Raw genomic sequence first — 19606 nt, forward strand, 5'->3', positions numbered from 1 at the left:
GAGAACATATGGCCCATCTGCTCATCCACACTAACTAATAAACGCTGGCTTTTACAAAGCTGCGGTAAAGGTTTCTACTGCGGGTCAGCGAGGTAAATGCTCCGACACTCATAGAATTTCTATGAACAATGGAGCATTTACCTCGCAGTCACCGGCCTGTGGTAGAAACCTCTACCGTGGCTGTGTAAAAGGACCCTAAGTTTATAAATTTCTTCCTCTCCCTTACATATCCTCTGTGATTGTCCCATGTTTTCTTGCATTTAAATATCACCCGTTGCTCCCCCACCTCCTCTGGGAGGCTGTTCCGTAAATCCACTACTTCTCCTGTAAATAAAGAAAGCATTTCCTTAGATTACTCCTAAGTTTATCCCCTTTCACTTTCATCCTAAAGCCTTCCTTAGAGCTCAGAAGTAGAGAGATCCTGAAGTCCATTCAAGGACTACTACTCGCATAAACAATAATAGAGGCTTCAAGGGAATGGGAGATACTAGACTAAGTACTTAATGAATGTGTATCATGTTTCCGATGCCCAGGTAGATGGTCACCGGAGTTTCAGTGAAAGAGCAAAGGAAGAGGAGTCACCCAAAGGTCATGGCCCTGGATTACTAGAGTGCCAATGTTTTCTTAAATGGGTAAATATCTTAAGGAGGCACTGGTAGCATGGGAAAATCTTTATGTACCAGGAGAACAGTGAACTAAATTAAAAGGATTCAGGGATCTCAAAGTCCCTCCTTGAGGGCCGCAATCCAGTCGGGTTTTCAGGATTTCCCCAATGAATATGCATTGAAAGCAGTGCATACACATAGATCTCATACATATTCATTGGGGAAATCTTGAAAACCCGACTGGATGGCAGCCCTCAAGGAGGGACTTCGAGACCTCTGATTTATAGCGAGGGCTGCAAATCTGAGTATCAGATCAGTAAATTCAAGTAAGGGAAAAAGTGGATGCCTGAAAAGTGAGAGCTGAAAGATCATCATTTAAGAGGTTCAAGGAATCTCGCAAAGAAGATAATATGAAAGGATATCTGGAAAAGCCATGAGAAGTAGAAAAAGCAGGCAAGATCTCATAGGTAAGAGTGGAAGAACAGGGAGATGAATTTTTTCAGGTTTGTCAGTGAAAGGAGGATATACAGAGGTGGGACTGTAAGTGAAAAAGACACCATGTAATGTGTAGAAAATGACAAGGAAAAAGTTGAAATAATGAAAATTGTTCATCTAAAAAGGGATTTAAGTGGGGCTACAGAGGTTTGAAAAGTTACATATGACAATGAAACAACCCTGCTTTAAACTCGCGGGTTAAAACCACAGGCTCGCATTGCAAGGAAGGGCGGCAGAGAGCAGGTGAATCGGGGCCAGTAAAAAAAACCCAAAACAGACAGTAAAGTTTCAAGTTTCAAGTTTATTGAAATTTTGATTTACATGCAATATCAAATATTTTCAATGTGTATAACAAAAATAAAATTGGGGAAATAAATGAATTATTTAAACAATAGACATAAAAACATATTCATAAATAAAAAATTACATAAGGAATACAGGGATAAAATTACATTTGTTTAAAGTTAAAAAAAAACTAAAAGAAAAACATTTAAGGAAGAACAAAATCAGGAAAGGTATATTAAAAAAAATAAATAAATCATTAATATTTAAATGTAACTTAGGTTAAAAATACGTCTTTAAAAGAAGACTGAATCCAAGAATAAATAGGGAGATCATAAGAAGGGAAACATTATCTGATTTAAGATTCAAATGCATTTTTATAAAGGTAACTTTTTAAATAACTTTTAAATTTTTCTAGAGAGGTTTCGGCGCGCAGAAAGATTGGAAGTTTGTTCCAGAGCTGAGGTCCAAAAATAGAAAAGGTTATATTTCTTCTAGTGCCTATTACTTTCAATGATGGAGTGGTTAGTAAGTATTGATCTGCTGATCTAAGAGATCTAGCTGGGGAATAGGGTATTAAGTACCGATATAAGAATATTGGGGAATTAGTTTTCTGAATTTTAAATGTAAGCAGCGCAATTTTATATGTTATTCTATGTGAAATCGGTAGCCAGTGTGCGTTTCGCAGAAGAGGTGTGACATGATCATATTTTTTAGAATGGGTAATAATTTTTATTGCAAACACATGTGCAGACCATCTACAGGCAAAGTAGATGGTCTGCGCATGCATCAGGATTGCTACCTAGCGATCCATGTCGGCGGATGGGGGCGTGCCTCCGATCGCCCCCATTAGAATATTCTTGTTTGCAGAACCGATCGGCCCTGCCCGGATCGGACATGGATTGGTCACAGTCGGGCAGGTTAGTGAATCTAGCCCCAAGTGCCTTAGTCTAAGCTGAACTTATACAATGGAGAATAAAGTGACTCACAGAAAGTCACAGAGTGTTAGTGAAGAAGCATTTGAATCCTGGCTCTGTCCTGCTGCTGTAATCACTAGGGCTCCTCCTCCATCTCGAATACTGTCAACGGTGGTATTTCTGATAAGATATAAGACCTAGGAGGTGGTCCACAAAAAGGTGGTCCACAGAAAGGTTATCTGATAAGATATAAAGGTTATCTGACAAGATATAAAGGTTTCTGATAAGATATAAAGACCTAGGAGATGGTCCACAGGTTATCAAAATGGCTAACAGCCATGTGATATTCGAGTTAAGAAAGTAAATACATTTACCTTAGATGAGAGGAGAAACTGGAGGAATAAGAAAGACATTCAGATACCTCACACACATAAATTATGCACAAGAGGTATACCTATTTCAAAATGCTCGGAAAAAGAAGTCACAATATCAAACTTCAAGTAGTTAGATATAGAATGGACATTATGTTTAAATCATTTTTATTAGAGTAAACAAAATACCAAATACACAGCAATATACCATACCTCAGAACTCTAAATTTTTACATACAACAACTCCAATCCCCCTATCACCCTTCCACCCTCCTCCCGCCTTTTAGTTTAACTTTCACTCATTATATTCACCACAAGCTTTGGGATGTTTAATATATTCCTGGTACCTTTCTTTATTTCATTCCTATTATTTTTCTACTTTATGTTGGTTGCTGCTGCTGCTATAGAATGCCTTCAAAAAAATGGCATAAGTTCTAAATAACATGAGTATAGCCTTGGTCACTCAAACTTGAATCAAAGTCCAATATATAAGACCCCGGCTAAAAACACAGTACCCTGTGCTTTATTCCTTTAGAAGGTAGCCTCAGCCCCACCACTCCACCGCTAGTTCAATGCTTCCATGCGGGAAGAATTATGTGGGAACTCATCATCAGCTGCCCGTAACACTATGCTCAAAAAAATTTTTTATAAATCATATAGAATGGACATTAAAGAAAAAAAAATCTATATCCACGTCTATCTCTATCTCTATTTCTTCATGAAAAGCACTGCGAATGCATGGAATGGACTCCCTGTGAACAGGGCAGGATTAATTTGTCGAGGGCCCCTAGGTACTCAAGTACACTGGGCCCCCTGCCCTGCCCCACCCCACCATGCGCCCAGGCGAAAACAGGAAGCTGCGTCAGAGGGAAGCTTTGGGCAAGCAACACCGCTTGCACAATTACAGTTCCCATTGCCTTTCTTACCCATGTTGCTTGCTTGTCTTACTTTCCGTTGATGGGAGGAGGGGGCCCGCATTGCCGATCAGGGGGGGGGGGGCCCGCGTTGGCGATCGATGCTGGAGGGGCCCATCGCCGTTTGGAAAAAACAATGTTGATGCCCTCCTTCATCGGGCCCCCCTGACCATTTCGGGCCCTAGGTACATGCCTACTTGGCCTATTGGTTAATCCTGCCCTGCCTGTGAAAGTGAATGAGACAAATACAGTGATAGAATTTTTTAAAATGGACAGAATAAGGCCAGTAGATGTATTTAGGGAAACTCAGAGGTCACTAACGATCTATGGAATTGCACCAGGAATAAAACCGGGCATATTGGATACTCCATAATTTCCATCATAGCGAATGTTGTCTATGAATTAATACAAATGAAAAGTGGAAGAAATAGAAAATTTCAGGAACTCTGGAAACTTAAAGATTATTATTTAGCCCTTTTACTAAACCATGATAAAATTTGCAGTGGATTTTACCACATGAAAACTGCAAATGTAACATGGCAGCTGTTGGGAAAAAGATATTACACAACAAAGCACTCCAAATTTGCCAAAAATCCTACTATGGGAAAAAACACAAAAAGGCAACCTAGTCACGTCAAGGTTTGTGTGGGGGACGCTCAAGGCGCCAAAATTGGCTCGCAACTTACAGACCAAAATGGAATAAATATGATATATATAATATAGGGTGCTCTCAGTGTGAACCCTCAGTGATAGGAGCACAGCTCCGACACTTCACTTCTGGGTCAAGGCGGTAAGCCTCCACCCACACACCATCATTGAGCACCCTAAGTGTGCTGAAATTAAAGGGACCTGGGTCCACTAAATCAAATAAATCAACCAATCAAAGTGAGTAAATAAAACTCAACACAAACAACCTGAGCGACTAGGTTGCCTTTTTGTGTTTTTTCCCATAGTGGGAAAAAGATATTAGCAGTACTATACAGACTTTTAGATATCTTGGAGTACGTGTTGATTATCATTTAACTTTTGATGATCAAATTTCAGCTCTGGAAAAATCCGGTTTTTATTCACTTACACCCTCCTTTATAAAGCCGTGCTAGCGTTTTTTAGTGCCGGCTGTGGCGGTAACAGCTCGGATGCTCATAGGAATTCTACTGTGGCAGCCAGCGCTATAAACACTAGCGCAGCTTTGTAAAGGAGGGAGTTAGGACACTATGGGAAGTTAAGAGGATATTTTGAGGAAAATACTTTTAACATAAAACATAATTTATATCTAGACTATTAATACCTTACAATACTCAACGCTCACTCCGTTCAACTGGCCATAATCTCCTTACAGTCCCCTCTCTAAAAATTATTAGAACAAGAAGATCTGACATATTCTCCGTGATGGGACCACAATGGTGGAATGCCCTACCGCAATATATTAGAAACGAAAAAGACGTCATAATTTTTAAAAAACTTTTTAAATCTTACCTATTTAAAGATGCTTTTAACATTTAATTTCCAGTGAGATTTTAAATCATGCTGTGGTTTAAATACCCCTACCCTCTTCTTTTTTCCACTTTCTACCATAAATTGAAAATTGTAACTTTTGCTCTTTCCCTCCCAACTCATGTTTGTTTTATATGAAAATGTATTGTTAAATTCTTTGTTTCTTTTTACTATATTATATTTTGACTTTGTACACCGCTTAGTAATTCTAATAAGCGATTTATCAAATATATTAATAAACTTGGAAACTTGGATAATATAACTTTATTCTTGTATACAGTCATAATCAAACAATTTCTAGATGGTTTACATAGAAGAAGGCTGGACAATCAGCGAAATACAATTAATTCAAGTTTCAAGCTTCAAGTTTAACAGAATTTGATTTTTACGCAAAGTCATATAATTCAATGCGTATAACATGTTTCCGTTATATAAAAAAAAACAGGGTGGACAAAATAAGATAAGATAAGACATTACATACAGATCATTTTTGTTCTATTACAAACTAATACAAACTGGCACAAATGGATAATGGGAGGGACTACAATTTATAAAAAAAAAAAAAAGAGGAACATTTTAGGTAAGAACATAAAGGATGGGATCACTTAAAGAAAGGTATAAAATGAATAGAATGAAGATACTTTAATAATTTGTATAGATTAGGTTTATTGAACAGTCTATGTATTAATAGCCTCTTTATAGAAAAAAGGTTTTAGGAAATGCTTAAATCTTATACTTTGATGACCTATTCGTTTAATTCATTAGGGTCAAGATATTGTATTTAATTGATTACTCTATCTATATGTTGAATGCATCTTTATAAAGGAAGCTTTTTAAGGTGCGCTTGAATTTGTCTAAGGATGGTTCGCCACGTAAGTAAATTGGCAAATTATTCAACTGCTGGGGAGCTAATACTGAAAAGACGGTTGCTCTTCTGGTCCCAATTATTTTCAAAGAAGGAATAGTTAGTAAGTTTTGTTGTGTTGATCTGAGTGTCCTAAATGGAGAGTAAGGCATTAAGAGTCGGTCCAAGAATATCAGCATATGCAATTGTTGAATTTTAAATTGAAATATAGCAATTTTCCTAAAAAATTCAGTATAAAATTTTAGTTAACAGTAATGTCCTCATCTTGTAATATCTAAATTGGATTATTGTAACATAATAGACATGGGGCTTTCTAAGAATAGACTGAACAGATTGCAAACTATTCAAAACACAGCAATTAAATTATTAGGATATAAAAAGAAGTTTGATTGGGTGACCCCGTTGCTTTTGCAATCTCATTGATTAACTGTTTATTGTAGTGTAGGGTTTAGTTTAAAGCTCTAATTTTAACCCATAGAGCTTTTTATACTCAGCAACCAAATTATCTGTATGTGTTAACCATTCATTCCTTATACACCGGCTAGAACTGTTAGGTCATTTCAAGATCATAGATTAGTTTTTCCATCAGCAAAAAGAGTGAAATGGAAATCGACTAGGAGTAAAGCTTTTTACTTTGTGGCACCGCAATTATGGAATCATCTTCCATGAGAACTGAGGCTCAAGCCAAATATAAAGGCTTTTAAGATGCTTTTGAAAACCTTTTCTCAAGAAGTATTTGAAGAGAAGAATTCCATCACAAGCAATTTAGTTCATATATGCTAAGTTGGTTTGTAATGGTCCTCATCTCAACTGAGATCCTGGAGACATGGGATATTAAACACTAGATAGATTAAAAAAAAAAAAAAGAAATTACCCCTTCCTTTACAAAGTCGTGCTAGCGTTTTTAGCGCCGGCCGCTACGGTAACAACTCTGACACTTTGTATGAATTCTATGAGCATCGGAGCTGTTACTGCGGCGGCCAGCGCTAGAAACACTAGCGCGGCTTTGTAAAGGAGGGGGTTAATGAGTGTAAGGCTTCAAGATTGTTTGAGCGAATGAATGTTTTGATTGAGGTTGGTAAGTCTATCCTATTTTTTTAATGGAGTTCTTGCCTTGCATTATATTTTATTGTAAACTGCGTGGACCTGTCATAAGAGCATGCAGTATAACAAGCTTTAATAAAACCTAAAACACTAATTTTTATCACAGATTATGCATTCAAATTAACACTTGGTACCTGCTCTCTGTTAAAGCAGAAGCACACAGCATCTCCTATTTAGAAAGCAATAAGCGGTCCTGTGTTAACTACGTTAGTACATGGTACCCAGTAATTGCAGCATATTAACTGCCAAATACCTTCCATGCTCACTTTCCATCCACTGCACATCTCAGACACAAAAAGCACTAAGGCTCTGATTCTATAAAAGGTGCCTACAGGTAGGTATCTAGATCAGGGCACTTATCGATCTAGGCACCTAACTTACCCCCCCTTTTATGAAGCCACGTTAGGCTTTTTTTTACCACCGGCTGCAGTGGTATTAGCTTCGATGCTCACAGGAATTCTATGAGCGTCGGTCGGAGCTTTTACCACAGCTGCTGGCAATAAAAAAGCCTAACACAGCTTCATAAAAGGGGGGTTTAATTTTTCTAATTGACTTCAATGGCACAGATAATTGAAAGTGCCATTAAAAACAAATTACAATGATTAAAAAAAAATTAATTAGCTTGTCGGAGGTTAACTTGGTAGGTGTCTACACCTGCGCCTATCTGCAAGTAGGCATGGTTAGGGCGGATTTGGGGTGAAGTTTGGGTGTGGATTGAGATGGCGCTTACCTTAGGCGCCAGTACATTAGGCCAATAAAACCCTGGCTTAATATACCAGCAGCTAAACTTTTTGGCGGTGCCGGATGATTACCGTCCTGATGTGGGAATGCCGAGATGTGCAAGACTTCACTTCTCTCCCGGGGCGCGTTTTTCAACGCACCTGGGAACCTTTTTGGACTACTATGACTCCCTTGGCTCGCAGCCGCTTGCTTAACTGTTATAATTTCCTGGTCTCCTGTATCACTCTGTTACAGTTGGTATGCCTGTATCATTTTGCATTCTATTTTAGCCTATGTTGGTGTTGTATTTGGAAGGAGTACCTGGGGGGGGAGGTATGGGGGGATTTGTTGGGGGAGAGGGGGTGGTCACGCGATGGTGGGGGGGGAGTTGTGTGGGGTTTTGTATAATAAAATTTGAGCTTGTTTGTGTTTCATCTTGTGTATTTCCTTTTTTCTCTTGTTGAGCTCAATAAAATATAATTGAGCATACCAGCAGCTAAATTATTCATGCTTACCAGCGCCTAAGTTGATTCAAGCGCTGCTGGGCTCGATTCTATAAATGGCATCTAACGTTCATTGACATGCAGTAGGTACTGTTTTCATGGTTCATAGACAACGTCGCGAAAGACAAAGGCGCGCGCCGACAACTGAGCGCAAGACGGAGGCGCGCGCCGAAGAAAATTACAGTTTTTAGGGGCTCCGACGGGGGGTTTTGTTGGGGAACCCCCCCCACTTTACTTAATAGACATTGCTCCGGCGTTATGGGGGGTTTGGGGGGTTGTAACCGTCCACATTTTACTGTAAACTTAACTTTTTCCCCCCAAACCCCCCACAACGCCCCCACAATGCAGCGCGATGTCTATTAAGTAAAGTGGGGGGGTCCCCCCACGCCCCCCCCGTCAGAGCCCTAAAAATAGTAATTTTGAGCAGCGCGCGCCTCTGCGCTGCGCTCAATTGTCTGGGCGCGCCTTTGTCCCGGCGCGCTTTTGACCTGACACCGTTTTCATAGGCACCTACTGAGTTAGACACCATTTATAAAATCTGGTCTTAAATGCCCAGATTACTGTGCGCTAAATGTGATCTCCCCCCCCCCCGCAAAAAACCCTTACTGCGACTCTGCGCTAGCATTTAACATGGGGTAAACTAAGAAATAATGCAGTTTAGAAATGGGGCCCCTGTATATTTCAAATGCTTCATTGTTTTTTGATTAGACAAATTAAATGGACCAATATCGTTATGATATCCTTCCAGATGAGTCAAGTGTTCTTTTCATTAAATGACAAAACAAAAAAACAGAAACCAACAAAACTGCAGTGAAGACACAACAACGAAACCAAAAAAGAATTGCAGAAAATGTACACGGTATAGGAATTTTTATTCAAATCAATAAAAAGTTGTGTATACATAATTGGTCCTTGATATTAAATAGTACGGACCCGACACGATCCGTGTTTCGAAAGACACTTTTTCCTCAGGGGTACATTTGTATACAAGAACCATATGGGTAACAGTAATTGAAATAAAAAGTTCTGGAAACACAGGCGGTACAAAATCTCCAGTCGAAGATACTGCTCAGAGAAACCCATGTCGGGTCCGTACTATTTAATATCAAGGACCAATTTTGGATATACAACTTTTTATTGACTTGAATAAAAATTCTTATACCGTGTACATTTTCTGCAGTTCTTTTTTTGGCTTCGCCTTTTCATTAAATGAACATCATAAACATTTTAGTGAATTTCCTAAAAAACATATGAACATAAAAAAAATTCTCTGAATGCCAGTATTGCTCAGGAATAAGTTGAAGTTTCTACCTGCATCTCTCTTGACTAAGGTATTTTCTGAAATGACATGACCCATGGCTTCAATGTCAGTCTGTGCAGTGCATCCCTATATAATGAAACACCTTTTCTAAATGATCAGTTGTCTTCTTTCTTTTTTTTAATCTTTATTAGTTTTCAAGTATGAACAGTGCAATACGAAGCACCTTTTAACTTACAAAATTTAAAGTCACCTTTTTTCCCCCATCCCTTTTACTAATCAATGATGTAAACATACGGCTCCTTTTACGAAAGTGCGCTAGCGGTTTTATCGCATGCACCGGATTAGCGTGCGCTAGCCGAAAATCTACCACCTGCGGCAATTTAACGTGCGCTATTCCGTGTGTTAAGGCCATAGCGCACCTTTGGAAAAGGAGCCCATAGTTAATTATAGTATTATGAAATACCACCCCCCTCCCAGATGTGCATGGAAAACAAACCTATATTAAAAGAGAGATATCGATTATATAGATGCAATAAAAGCTGCCAATGGGCCCCACACTAATTTAAATGCCTTATTATTCCCTAACAATTCTGCATTCATTTTTTCATATTTGTAACTAGAGCATAAGTTTGCCCACCAGAAAGGGTTAAAGGTCAGGTCTACATATTACAAAAGTATATTTCTACAAATGCATTTTTCTACTCACCTTGCACCCCTCACAAGCACTGACTCCATAGTGATATCCAGAGGATTTATCTTGACAGACGAAGCAGGGCTTGTAGACACGAGGGGGAGGGAGGGGGGAGGGAGGACTGGGGACCAACTCCTCAGAACTTGTACTTTGTGTTTCAATTGCTGCAAAAGAGTGAAAACAAACAGTCCATTGTAGTGGATTTTTCATGCCAAAGAATAAAATTTGCTATATAAACCTACATTTTAGACTTGTGGCTACATTGTTGATCGCTGTTCGGTTTTAAGATGAAAAAGCAAACATGTTTTTCCCTTATTTGGTTTTTATTTTCTTCCCAATTATGAAAAATATCAATATTGTAACTGTCTTCTCTTCCTTTTCCTTATGTATCTGAGTCTATTTGTTTTGTCAGTTTGTTTTTAACCCCTTTTAAAGTTGAATAATGAACTCTAGATCTATCTTATATATTAATGTTACTCGCTTAGTATGTAATAAGCGATTTGTCAAATTTAAATAAACTTGAAACTCCTTTCCGTTGAATCTGCGCAGGTGCTCAATAGTAGCTAAACATGTTCGTACAATCAAAAGAAAAGCTGCCAGCTTTACACATCTACTGAAGATTTTTGGTCCAAATGAAAAAGACCCCCAAATAATAAAGCCAGTCGACTACGAGAGGCTGCTGAAAAGTTCTCAGTCCAACCAACAAAGTTGGGGCAGTCTCCATCGAGGGCTATACACTTACCCCCTCCTTTACTAATGCGCGGGTTTTTGCGCCGGCAGTAGCAGTAACTGCTCCGACGCTATGGTCAGTTCAACAATTTTCCAGTTTTTCATTCTATATTTTTCTGACGGAATGAAAACAGTAGAAAATCACTGGTCTAAATATATGGCCCTCAATGGAGACTGCCTCAACTTTGTTGGTTGGGCTGAGAACTTTCAGGTGGCCCCTCGTATATTCCTTCGTTCAATAGCAATTGTTAAGATTTAAGATAGACGCAGGGCACTACGTTATTGATTTGTCCGGAGTTAGGCTGACTAAATCAATAATCTATTAGTCCCTTTAAATAAGTTAGTTTCATCAAATGCTCTTGAGATGCTTTTTTTAAACGAGTTGCTCCTACATCTTGCTAGTACATGCATCCCAGAAGTTCACAGTAAGTCTATGAAATGATAAAATGATAGCTGCTCACTTCTGTAGCCTTGGCAGACACACATGGTCTTTATAAATTCATTTCTGGAAACGTCAATCGCTCCTCCTAAACTTACTTGCTCCACTTCATCACTGACGCTGAAACCGTGGATTGAAGACAAAGTTTTATTTTATTTTTCTTTCCAGCTTATGATTTATCTTTAATCTTATCTATTGTTTTGCCTTTTGTCTTTGTTTTGTTCTATTTCTATCATTTAAATTTCTCCAGAATTCTACTGTTCAACGGCTCCCCTTTCTGCTTCTATTCCTTTCTCTCCTCTCTTCTACCTTCCAAAGTATTTAGATCAATGCTGTCTTGTTAAAATGTTTATTTTATTTTTATTTTTCCTCTAACTCTACTTTTCACTTCTCTATTACCCTCCAGGTACTTTAGTTAGATTGTGAGGCTTCGGGACAGTAAGGGAATTTTTCAAGTACCTTTCTTATTTCTAATCTTAATGTATATTTTCTGTAAACCGCTTAGAACCTAACGGATGTAGCGGTATATAAGAAATAAATTACATTACATTACATTTAGCTACCTCAGTCCAAAAGAGCGATCTTTAGATTTTCCAAGAGGAAGAGGGTTGTCATTCAATAAAACGACCACTCTCTCCATCCTATGATCTCCACAGGGGAAGACAGTCTAGAACAGTGGTCTCAAACTCGCGGCCTGGGTGCCACATGCAGCCCGCCAGGTCCTATTTTGAGGCCCTCGGTATGTTCATCATAATTAGAAAAGTCAAATAAAAGAGTTTCTTGATCATCATATGTCTCTTTAGCTATAAATTGCAATATTATTTTTAAAGACTTAGCCAAAAGGAAAGATTTATAAACTATAAAGAGTTTTACCTCATGCAAAATTGTCATTTTTTTAATAAGACATGAACTATCTTTTTCTGAGGCCCTCCAAGTACCGACAAATCCAAAATGTGGCCCTGCAAAGGGTTTGAGTTTGAGACCACTGGTCTAGAAGGAATAATTTTACACACTTCTGCATATTTGTGGCTGAATGCCAAACTAGAAGCAGCAGCTAATGGTGTGAGAGAAAAGAAAATTTATAAAAATAAAAATACTTTGCTATCTATCCCACCTTTTTACAAAGCTGTGCTAGCAGTTGCCGCTGCGAAAACTGCCCCAAAGCCCAGGGGATTTGAAGGGCTTTGGGACTTTTGTCGCGCGGCCTTGTGAAAGAGAGAGTATACATGCAACAAAAACTTTGCCAAACTGTAAAGACCTTGTTTCATTTAGGAATGATTAGATTAGATCTTATGATCTGCTGGGGAATGAAAAAAGCACAGTCAGCAGAGGGAATTCCTGTGAAATCTTTTAACAGGCTTACTTGGAAAGCAAGATCAGATCTGCAAGGTAAGGCGAAGCCAAAACGGGGCAAAAATAAAATCTTTTTTTTTTTTTAGCTTTACCTCTGTTTGAACTCAAGTACATATCTCATAAAGAAAAATACACCGTCAGTTCTATTCTTTTACAAGGAAGAAAGGCAACCACTTTATTTGAATTAGTTCATCTCCTTAAACAGCGGGGGTGTTTTTCATAGAACTGCACAAACAAAACGTGCTGCAGGTGGACATGTTATACCTAAAATATGGAAGGGTGGCGTGACAGCTGATGTATTTAAAGTAATCCTTTCCTTTTGGACCCCTGTTCATTTACAGAAATTGGATAGGTCTATGTCTAACAGATGCTGGCACTGTCATCTCGATGTAGGGACATTGGATCATCTACTGTTCTATTGTCCCTTGATACTTAAATTTTGGAAATCCATTTGGGGGTCAAGTGAATAAAATATTGGAAAATCCAGTGGCATTGACATATGATACCGTGTTATTTGGCACGTTAATGAGGGCTAAAAGCCCAATATCTTCCCATAATAATAAACTTCTCTTTATTATGACAGAAATTGCCATACAACTTATTTTGAAGAACTGGAAAAACTAGGACCGGTTAAATTATAATTTCTGGTGGGAATCTTTATGCCACATTTTTAAAATGGAACGTATGATTGCTATACAGCAGGTGTTATATCAACTAAATATAATGAAGGTACAATCGTATTCCGTGAAGAAAAAATTGTAAATATAAACGTTGTAAATAGTTAAAGTAGGGGTTCATTCACACCAAAAAGTATATAATAACAAATACAGGACAGTTGACAAAATCATAAATAAACGGAGAAAAATAAACCTCAATTGTGGGTCGCCGGGACTACACAAGTACCCTAAGCTCACCACCTCATCACGGGTTTATAAAAAAACTCCGTACAATTATAAGTTGCTTTCACACTTCAACATCTCTTTAGAAGAATAGTTTTCAAAAAATTCTCAAAGGATTTGAATTTCAACGTCCATAAATTTTCTATAATTAGGTGAAACAGTCCCAAACTAACTATATTTATGGCAATCAGCTCCAGCTGTAAACAAATTCAGCAGGGACATTATAGGAAATTTAAGGATGTTTGGGAGCCATTGGCCAAATTCTGTAAGGAGTGATTTTGGATTTTGCCCTTTGAACATACACTTCCAGGGTGGGGAAATACTTTTAATTGAATTATGGTTGAGTGCAATTGTTGGGTATATAGAAGGGGGGGGAGGATACATATATGTTGCACTTATTTTTAGCTTTAAAATGAATAAAGATAGTTAAAAAAATAAATAAATAAAGTAATCCTGTCCTCACGTGAATGAACTTCCCAACACAAAAGCAAACAAGAGATTTACACGTTAGATAATTTCAAGACCAGCTTAAAAGCAATCGCTTTTGCAGTATGACTGTCCTTTTAAGTACACCTTAATTGATCACTAGCCCAGCTTCCGTGGCAATTATAGCAATACAGATTAAAATTTTAGGGCTCTTTTTACTAAGCTGTGTTAGGGCTTTAACGCGCAGAATAGCGCACGCTACAATGCCGTGTGTGCTAGATGCTAACGCCAGCATTGAGCTGGCGTTAGTTCTAGCCGCGTAGCACAGGGTTAGTGCGGGCTAATCTGCTGCGTGCGCTAAAAATGCTAGTGCATCTTAGTAAAAGGAACCCTTATTACCCCTTACCTTTTGTTTTTTTTTTCTTAACTGTTCTTTTCTCTCACTTTATTGTAGTTCTACCTTTTTTCCTCTCATGTCAGTTTGATTTGTGAGACTTTGTAGATGTCTTTACTGGATATAAATTAGCTATTAATTTTAATGTGTCTGTATTACCCTGTTTTTGCTTTTGAAAACACTTTTACCCTGCTCTGCCGTCTCCTACGCTTCTTGTGTACACATTTGGAATTGTGCTTCTGCATTTTATACTTGTGGCTCCCAGTACGACCGGACCCCGGAAGAAGGCCGTTGTCACGACCGAAACACGGCCCGTGTCGGGTGTATGCCACATTTGTGTAGTATCTTTTATGTATTTTCTGTGACATTGGACATTTTACTGTGCATGCATCTGCACCATTGATGAGTAAAACATAACCCTAGAAGATCATTGGTTCCACGTTGTTGGTTTTTTTTTGTTTTGTTTTTTGCTCTGCGTTTGTTCTTGTGCAGCTATCTTGGTGGACCTTTTTTTGATCTCTCGTCTCCTAAGAACACACATAACGGACTGAAATAAAAATTCACCTGGAAAAAAGCCATGGTGAGTTGTATGGACAACATAATGAGTGCCACACATGATGGCAGAACATCCCAAACATTGAGGTCCTTCAAGATTCCGGCCATGTTTTGATTTTTTTTTCTACACAATTAGATAAAGTAGTGGCCAAAGAAGAATGAAGTGTGCATTTAGTATAGTGGTTCCCAAACCTGATCCTGGAGGCAACCCAGCCAGTCAGGTTTTCAGGATATCCACAATGAATATTCATGAGACAGATTTGCATGCAGTGGAGGCAATGCATGAGAATCTCTCTCGTGGATATCCTAAAAACCTGACTGACTGGGGTGTCTCCAGGACAAGCTTTGGGAATCGCTGGGTTAGTAACATTAAGGGCCCTTTTTATCAAGCTGCACTAGAGGTTTTTAGAGCAGGCCAGCGAGGTAAATGCTCCATAGGAATTCTTTGAGCATCAGAGCATTTTCCATGCCAGCCTACGCTAAAAACCTCTAATGCAGCTTGATAAAAGGGGACCTAAATTCTTTATGCTTAAACTGCATATTTAGTTGTGTTATGTTGTTCCACTCTAAGAAGCAAAAATAAGGGAAAGTTAAAAAACTAATCCATTGTAACAAAAAGAAACACACAAACAAAAATGTTTAAATTTGAATTGTGTATGTGATACTATGAGCCGCCTTGGTTAAAGGCGGATTAGAAATGTTTTAAATAAATAAAATACAAACAAAACCAAAGTCTCAAGATTATAAAATATAAAATAAAATTATTGAAAGTGGTATCTAAATAACTGCTGAAATTAGGGCAAAGATGATTAATTTCAGCAGTTATTTATATGAGACCTTAAAAAGATTAAAAAAAAAAATCTTGAGGCTTTGGTTTTGTTTGGATACCAAACAGACCTTTTTTTTTGTTTTGGTTTTAGTACAACAGATATTTTGGGGCTCATTTTCAAAATATAAAAGCGTCCAAAAAGTGGCATAACGGGGCAGATGGACGTTTTTCTCACCAAACCCTTCCAATTGCTATTTTCAAAAACCATTTGGTAGATGGATTTCTATGCTAGCCAATTGCAGTGCGTCTAAATCTCAAGGGGGCAAATATGAGGTGTGATTTGGATGGGACTAGGGCAAGCTTATAATTTGGATGTTTTTCTGCAATAATCAAACATTTTAGAAAACATCCAGGGCACAATTTGGAAGTTTTGGGCTAGACCTATTTTTAACAATGAATAAGTGCCAAAAAGGTGCCTAAACTGACCTGATGACCACTGGAAGGATAAAGGCATAATTTTCCCTGTGGTCACTGACCTCCTCCCATCCCCTAAACATGTGAATGAAACAGAATATACTGTACCTGTCTATATGACAGCTTTAGATGCTATGGACTGTCCTATTAAAGCAACAAGCAGGTTCCTGGAATAACTTGAATGGTGGTCAGTGTAGTGAACTATAGAGATGGGGACTCAGGCCCCTATCCCACTCTAACTACTACACATAGGATGGAATACACTTCTCCCTCTGTGTTTGCGGTTTCAGCATTCGCAGTTACGATTATTCACAGTTTGTAGCTTGCTGGCTCCTCCCCCCAAATGACATCAGCTTGCATAGAGAAATCGCTGATTCCCAGCACTTTCTTCACCGTGTTTTGCCTCTCCTTCAGGAACAGGCCAGGTCTCCCACCATGTTATTCGCGGTTTCATCAAATTCACGATGGTTTATAACAGAAAACAGTGAATAACATATGAAAAAGTTATTTGCGGTTTTTCTGTATTTGTGGTTTTGTTAATCCCCTATCACAGCGAATACGGAGGGAGAAGTGTATGTGAACCTTTCAAAATCCAGACAAATCTCACTGTACCTACATATAGGGATACCTGTAGGCATAAGGGCTATTGGGGTTATGTACAGTTGGGTCCAGCAGGTTTTGGGTGGGTTTTGGAGGGCTCACTATACAATATAAGGGAGTTATGGAGAGACTAGTCCATATTTAAACCCGTTGCATTAACGGGTGCTAGAAAGCAGCCCCCTTTCCCTCTCCCCCTCCAGTTCTTCCCTGTCTCTCCGTAGCCCCCCTTCTGTCTTCCCCCCCTAAGCAAAATGATCTGCCTCCCAGCATACCCCTCTCCCCAAAGCAGCTCCCTTTCCCTCTACCCCTCCAATTCCTCCCTGACAGTGTCTCCGTGGTCCCCCTTCTGTCTCCCCTCCCAAGCAAAGCTGTCTGCCTCCCAGCACACCCCTCCCCCCAAAGCAGACCCCTTTCCCTCTACCCCTCCAATTCCTCCCTGACTGTCTCTCCGTGGCCCCTCATTTTTTCTCCCCCCAAGCAAAGCTGTCTACCTCCCAGCACACCCCTCCCCCAAAGCAGACCCCTTTCCCTCTGGTCCTCCAGTTCCTCCCTGTGTCTCGGTGGCCCCCCTTCTGTCTCCCCCCCAAGCAAAGCTGTCTGCCTCCAAGCACACCCCTCCCCCAAAGCAGGCCCCTTTCCCTCTCCCGCTCCAGTTCCTCCCTGTCTCTCTGTGGTCCCCCTTGTGTCTCCCCCCCAAGCAAAGCTGTCTGCCTCCAAGCACAGCCCTTCCCCAAAGCAGGCCCCTTTCCCTCTTCCCAGTTCCTCCCTGTCTCTTCGTGGCCCACACGATTTTCTCTTCTCGCGGTCTGAACAGCTCCCCTAGTCCCTTGCCTCCGCCGCCATCCCTTCCCTTCCCGCGGTCGACAAACCTCTTGCCTCCAGCAGCCGCCGCAGCACTGTAAACACGCTGCTTCACGGCCTCTACTGCCCCGATTTGCTCTTCAGTGCCCCTGATGACGTCATCAGAGAAACGGAAGAGCAAATGAAGGCAGTAGAGGCCGCAAAGCAGCGTGTTTACAGTGCTGCGGCGGCTGCTGGAGGCAAGAGTTTTGTCGACTGCGGGAAGGGAAGGGGGTGACGGCGGCGGCAAAGGACTAAGGTAGCCAGCCAGACTGCGAGAAGGGTGGGCTGAGAGGAACCCGGGAGCGTGGCAGAGGCTCGTTGCACAGTGTAAATACAGTTGCTCAGTGTGAGGCTTCCTTCGCTCTTCCGGGTCTGCATTCCGACTCCTCAACGCGCCAGCCTGAGCCGGCATAGGCAGTTGAGGGGGGAAGGTTGTGGTCGGAGTTGCTAGGCTGCAGCGGATGCGTGAGTTGCGAGTGTGGGGCCTGCAGCGGCGCGAGGTGGAGACGGAGAGCAGGTTGTGGTGGTGTTGTAGGTGCGCATGCGCACTCGTATTTTCGCGACGGACCAGGGAACACTTTTTTTTAGTGCGCATGCGCGGCCTATCATTTTATTATATTAGATGTGTACCTAGGACCTTTTAATTGAGGTTCACTGAAGTGCCCCCTAGGGGGCCCCATTGCTCTGCTGAGATGTCTGTGAGGCCAGTCTCCTAAAAATGTTGACCACCACCCCCCTCCTACATCCCAATGACTTGTTTTGTGTGATTGTCTTTTGAACTTTTTTTTTCCAAAAATAGTAAAAAAAAAACAAAAACCAGATGAACTGTGCATAAATGCACATTAGAAATGGCCATTTTGGAATCATAAAGATAGATGTTTTCCTGTTTAGAAAATGGTCATGTTCACAACTGTCATGTTCCGCAAAACAGCCAAACTCAGATTTAGGTGTCATATCGAAAATCCCCCTCCACCTGTTGTTCACACCATGATCAGAGCAAGGCAAGTTGAAAAACTCTCTCAAGGTAACTACATTTTTATTTTATTTTATTCTTTATTTGATTATTTTGCTGTCATGCCTTTTTTTGCCTTTCTGCTTTATTTCTTTTATTTTCTATTAGATATTGTTTCATTCTATTATTATTATTATTATTATTCTATACAATATACTCTTTCTCAGGCACTTTAGTTTCGATTGTGAGCCCATTTGGGACAGAGAGGGAAGTTCAATGTGCCTTTAATACATTATATACAAATTGATTGGTTCTTAAAATTTTTTATTATTTGTATGTAACCCATGCAGAATTGTAGATGCAGTGGGCTATAAATTTTTTAACTAAATAAATAAATAAATAAACCTTAACTTGTTTATACGGGACCGCTCAAAAGTTCTCAGCCCAACCAACAACATTGTGACAGTCTCCATCTAGGGCTATACACTTAGGCCCTTTTTTACTAAGGTGCGCTAACTGATTTGCACGCGCTAAACGCTAATGCGTGCATGTTAGTCAATGGACGCATTAGCATTTTAGCGCGCACTAAATCAATTAGCGCACGCTAATCGGTTAGTCCAGAGGGGGTTAGTCCAGTGATTTTCCACTTTTTTCATTCTGTTGGAAAAATACAGAATGCAAACAGTGGAAAATCACCGGACTAAGGCCCTCTTTTATTAAGGTGCGCTAAGCGTTTTAGCGCGGACTTAGCATACACTAAATCAGTGCGTGCGCTAACTGCTAACGCGTCCATAGGATTAACACGCACATGTTAGCGTTTAGCAGGTGTTTAGTGTGGCTAATATTCAGTGCGTGCTAAAAAGCTTAGCACACCTTTGTAAAAGAGGGGGCATGTGTATAGCCCTCGATGGAGACTGCCACAACTTTGTTGGTTGGGCTGAGAATGTTTCA

General features: G+C 39.9%; 1 protein-coding gene across 4 annotated transcripts in view; it reads right to left on the reverse strand.

The window, feature by feature from the left end:
• RARB (retinoic acid receptor beta) overlaps nucleotides 1–19606 on the reverse strand; it is a 751528-nt gene that overhangs the window by 253969 nt on the left and 477953 nt on the right. For all 4 annotated transcript variants that reach the window (XM_033930170.1, XM_033930168.1, XM_033930169.1 and 1 more), the window contains one exon: nucleotides 10238–10386. In XM_033930170.1, the coding sequence (XP_033786061.1) occupies nucleotides 10238–10386 (149 nt within the window). The remainder of the gene's footprint in view (nucleotides 1–10237; nucleotides 10387–19606) is intronic.

The sequence above is a fragment of the Geotrypetes seraphini genome, chromosome 2 (genome assembly GCF_902459505.1).
Source record: "Geotrypetes seraphini chromosome 2, aGeoSer1.1, whole genome shotgun sequence".
NCBI lineage: Eukaryota > Metazoa > Chordata > Amphibia > Gymnophiona > Dermophiidae > Geotrypetes > Geotrypetes seraphini.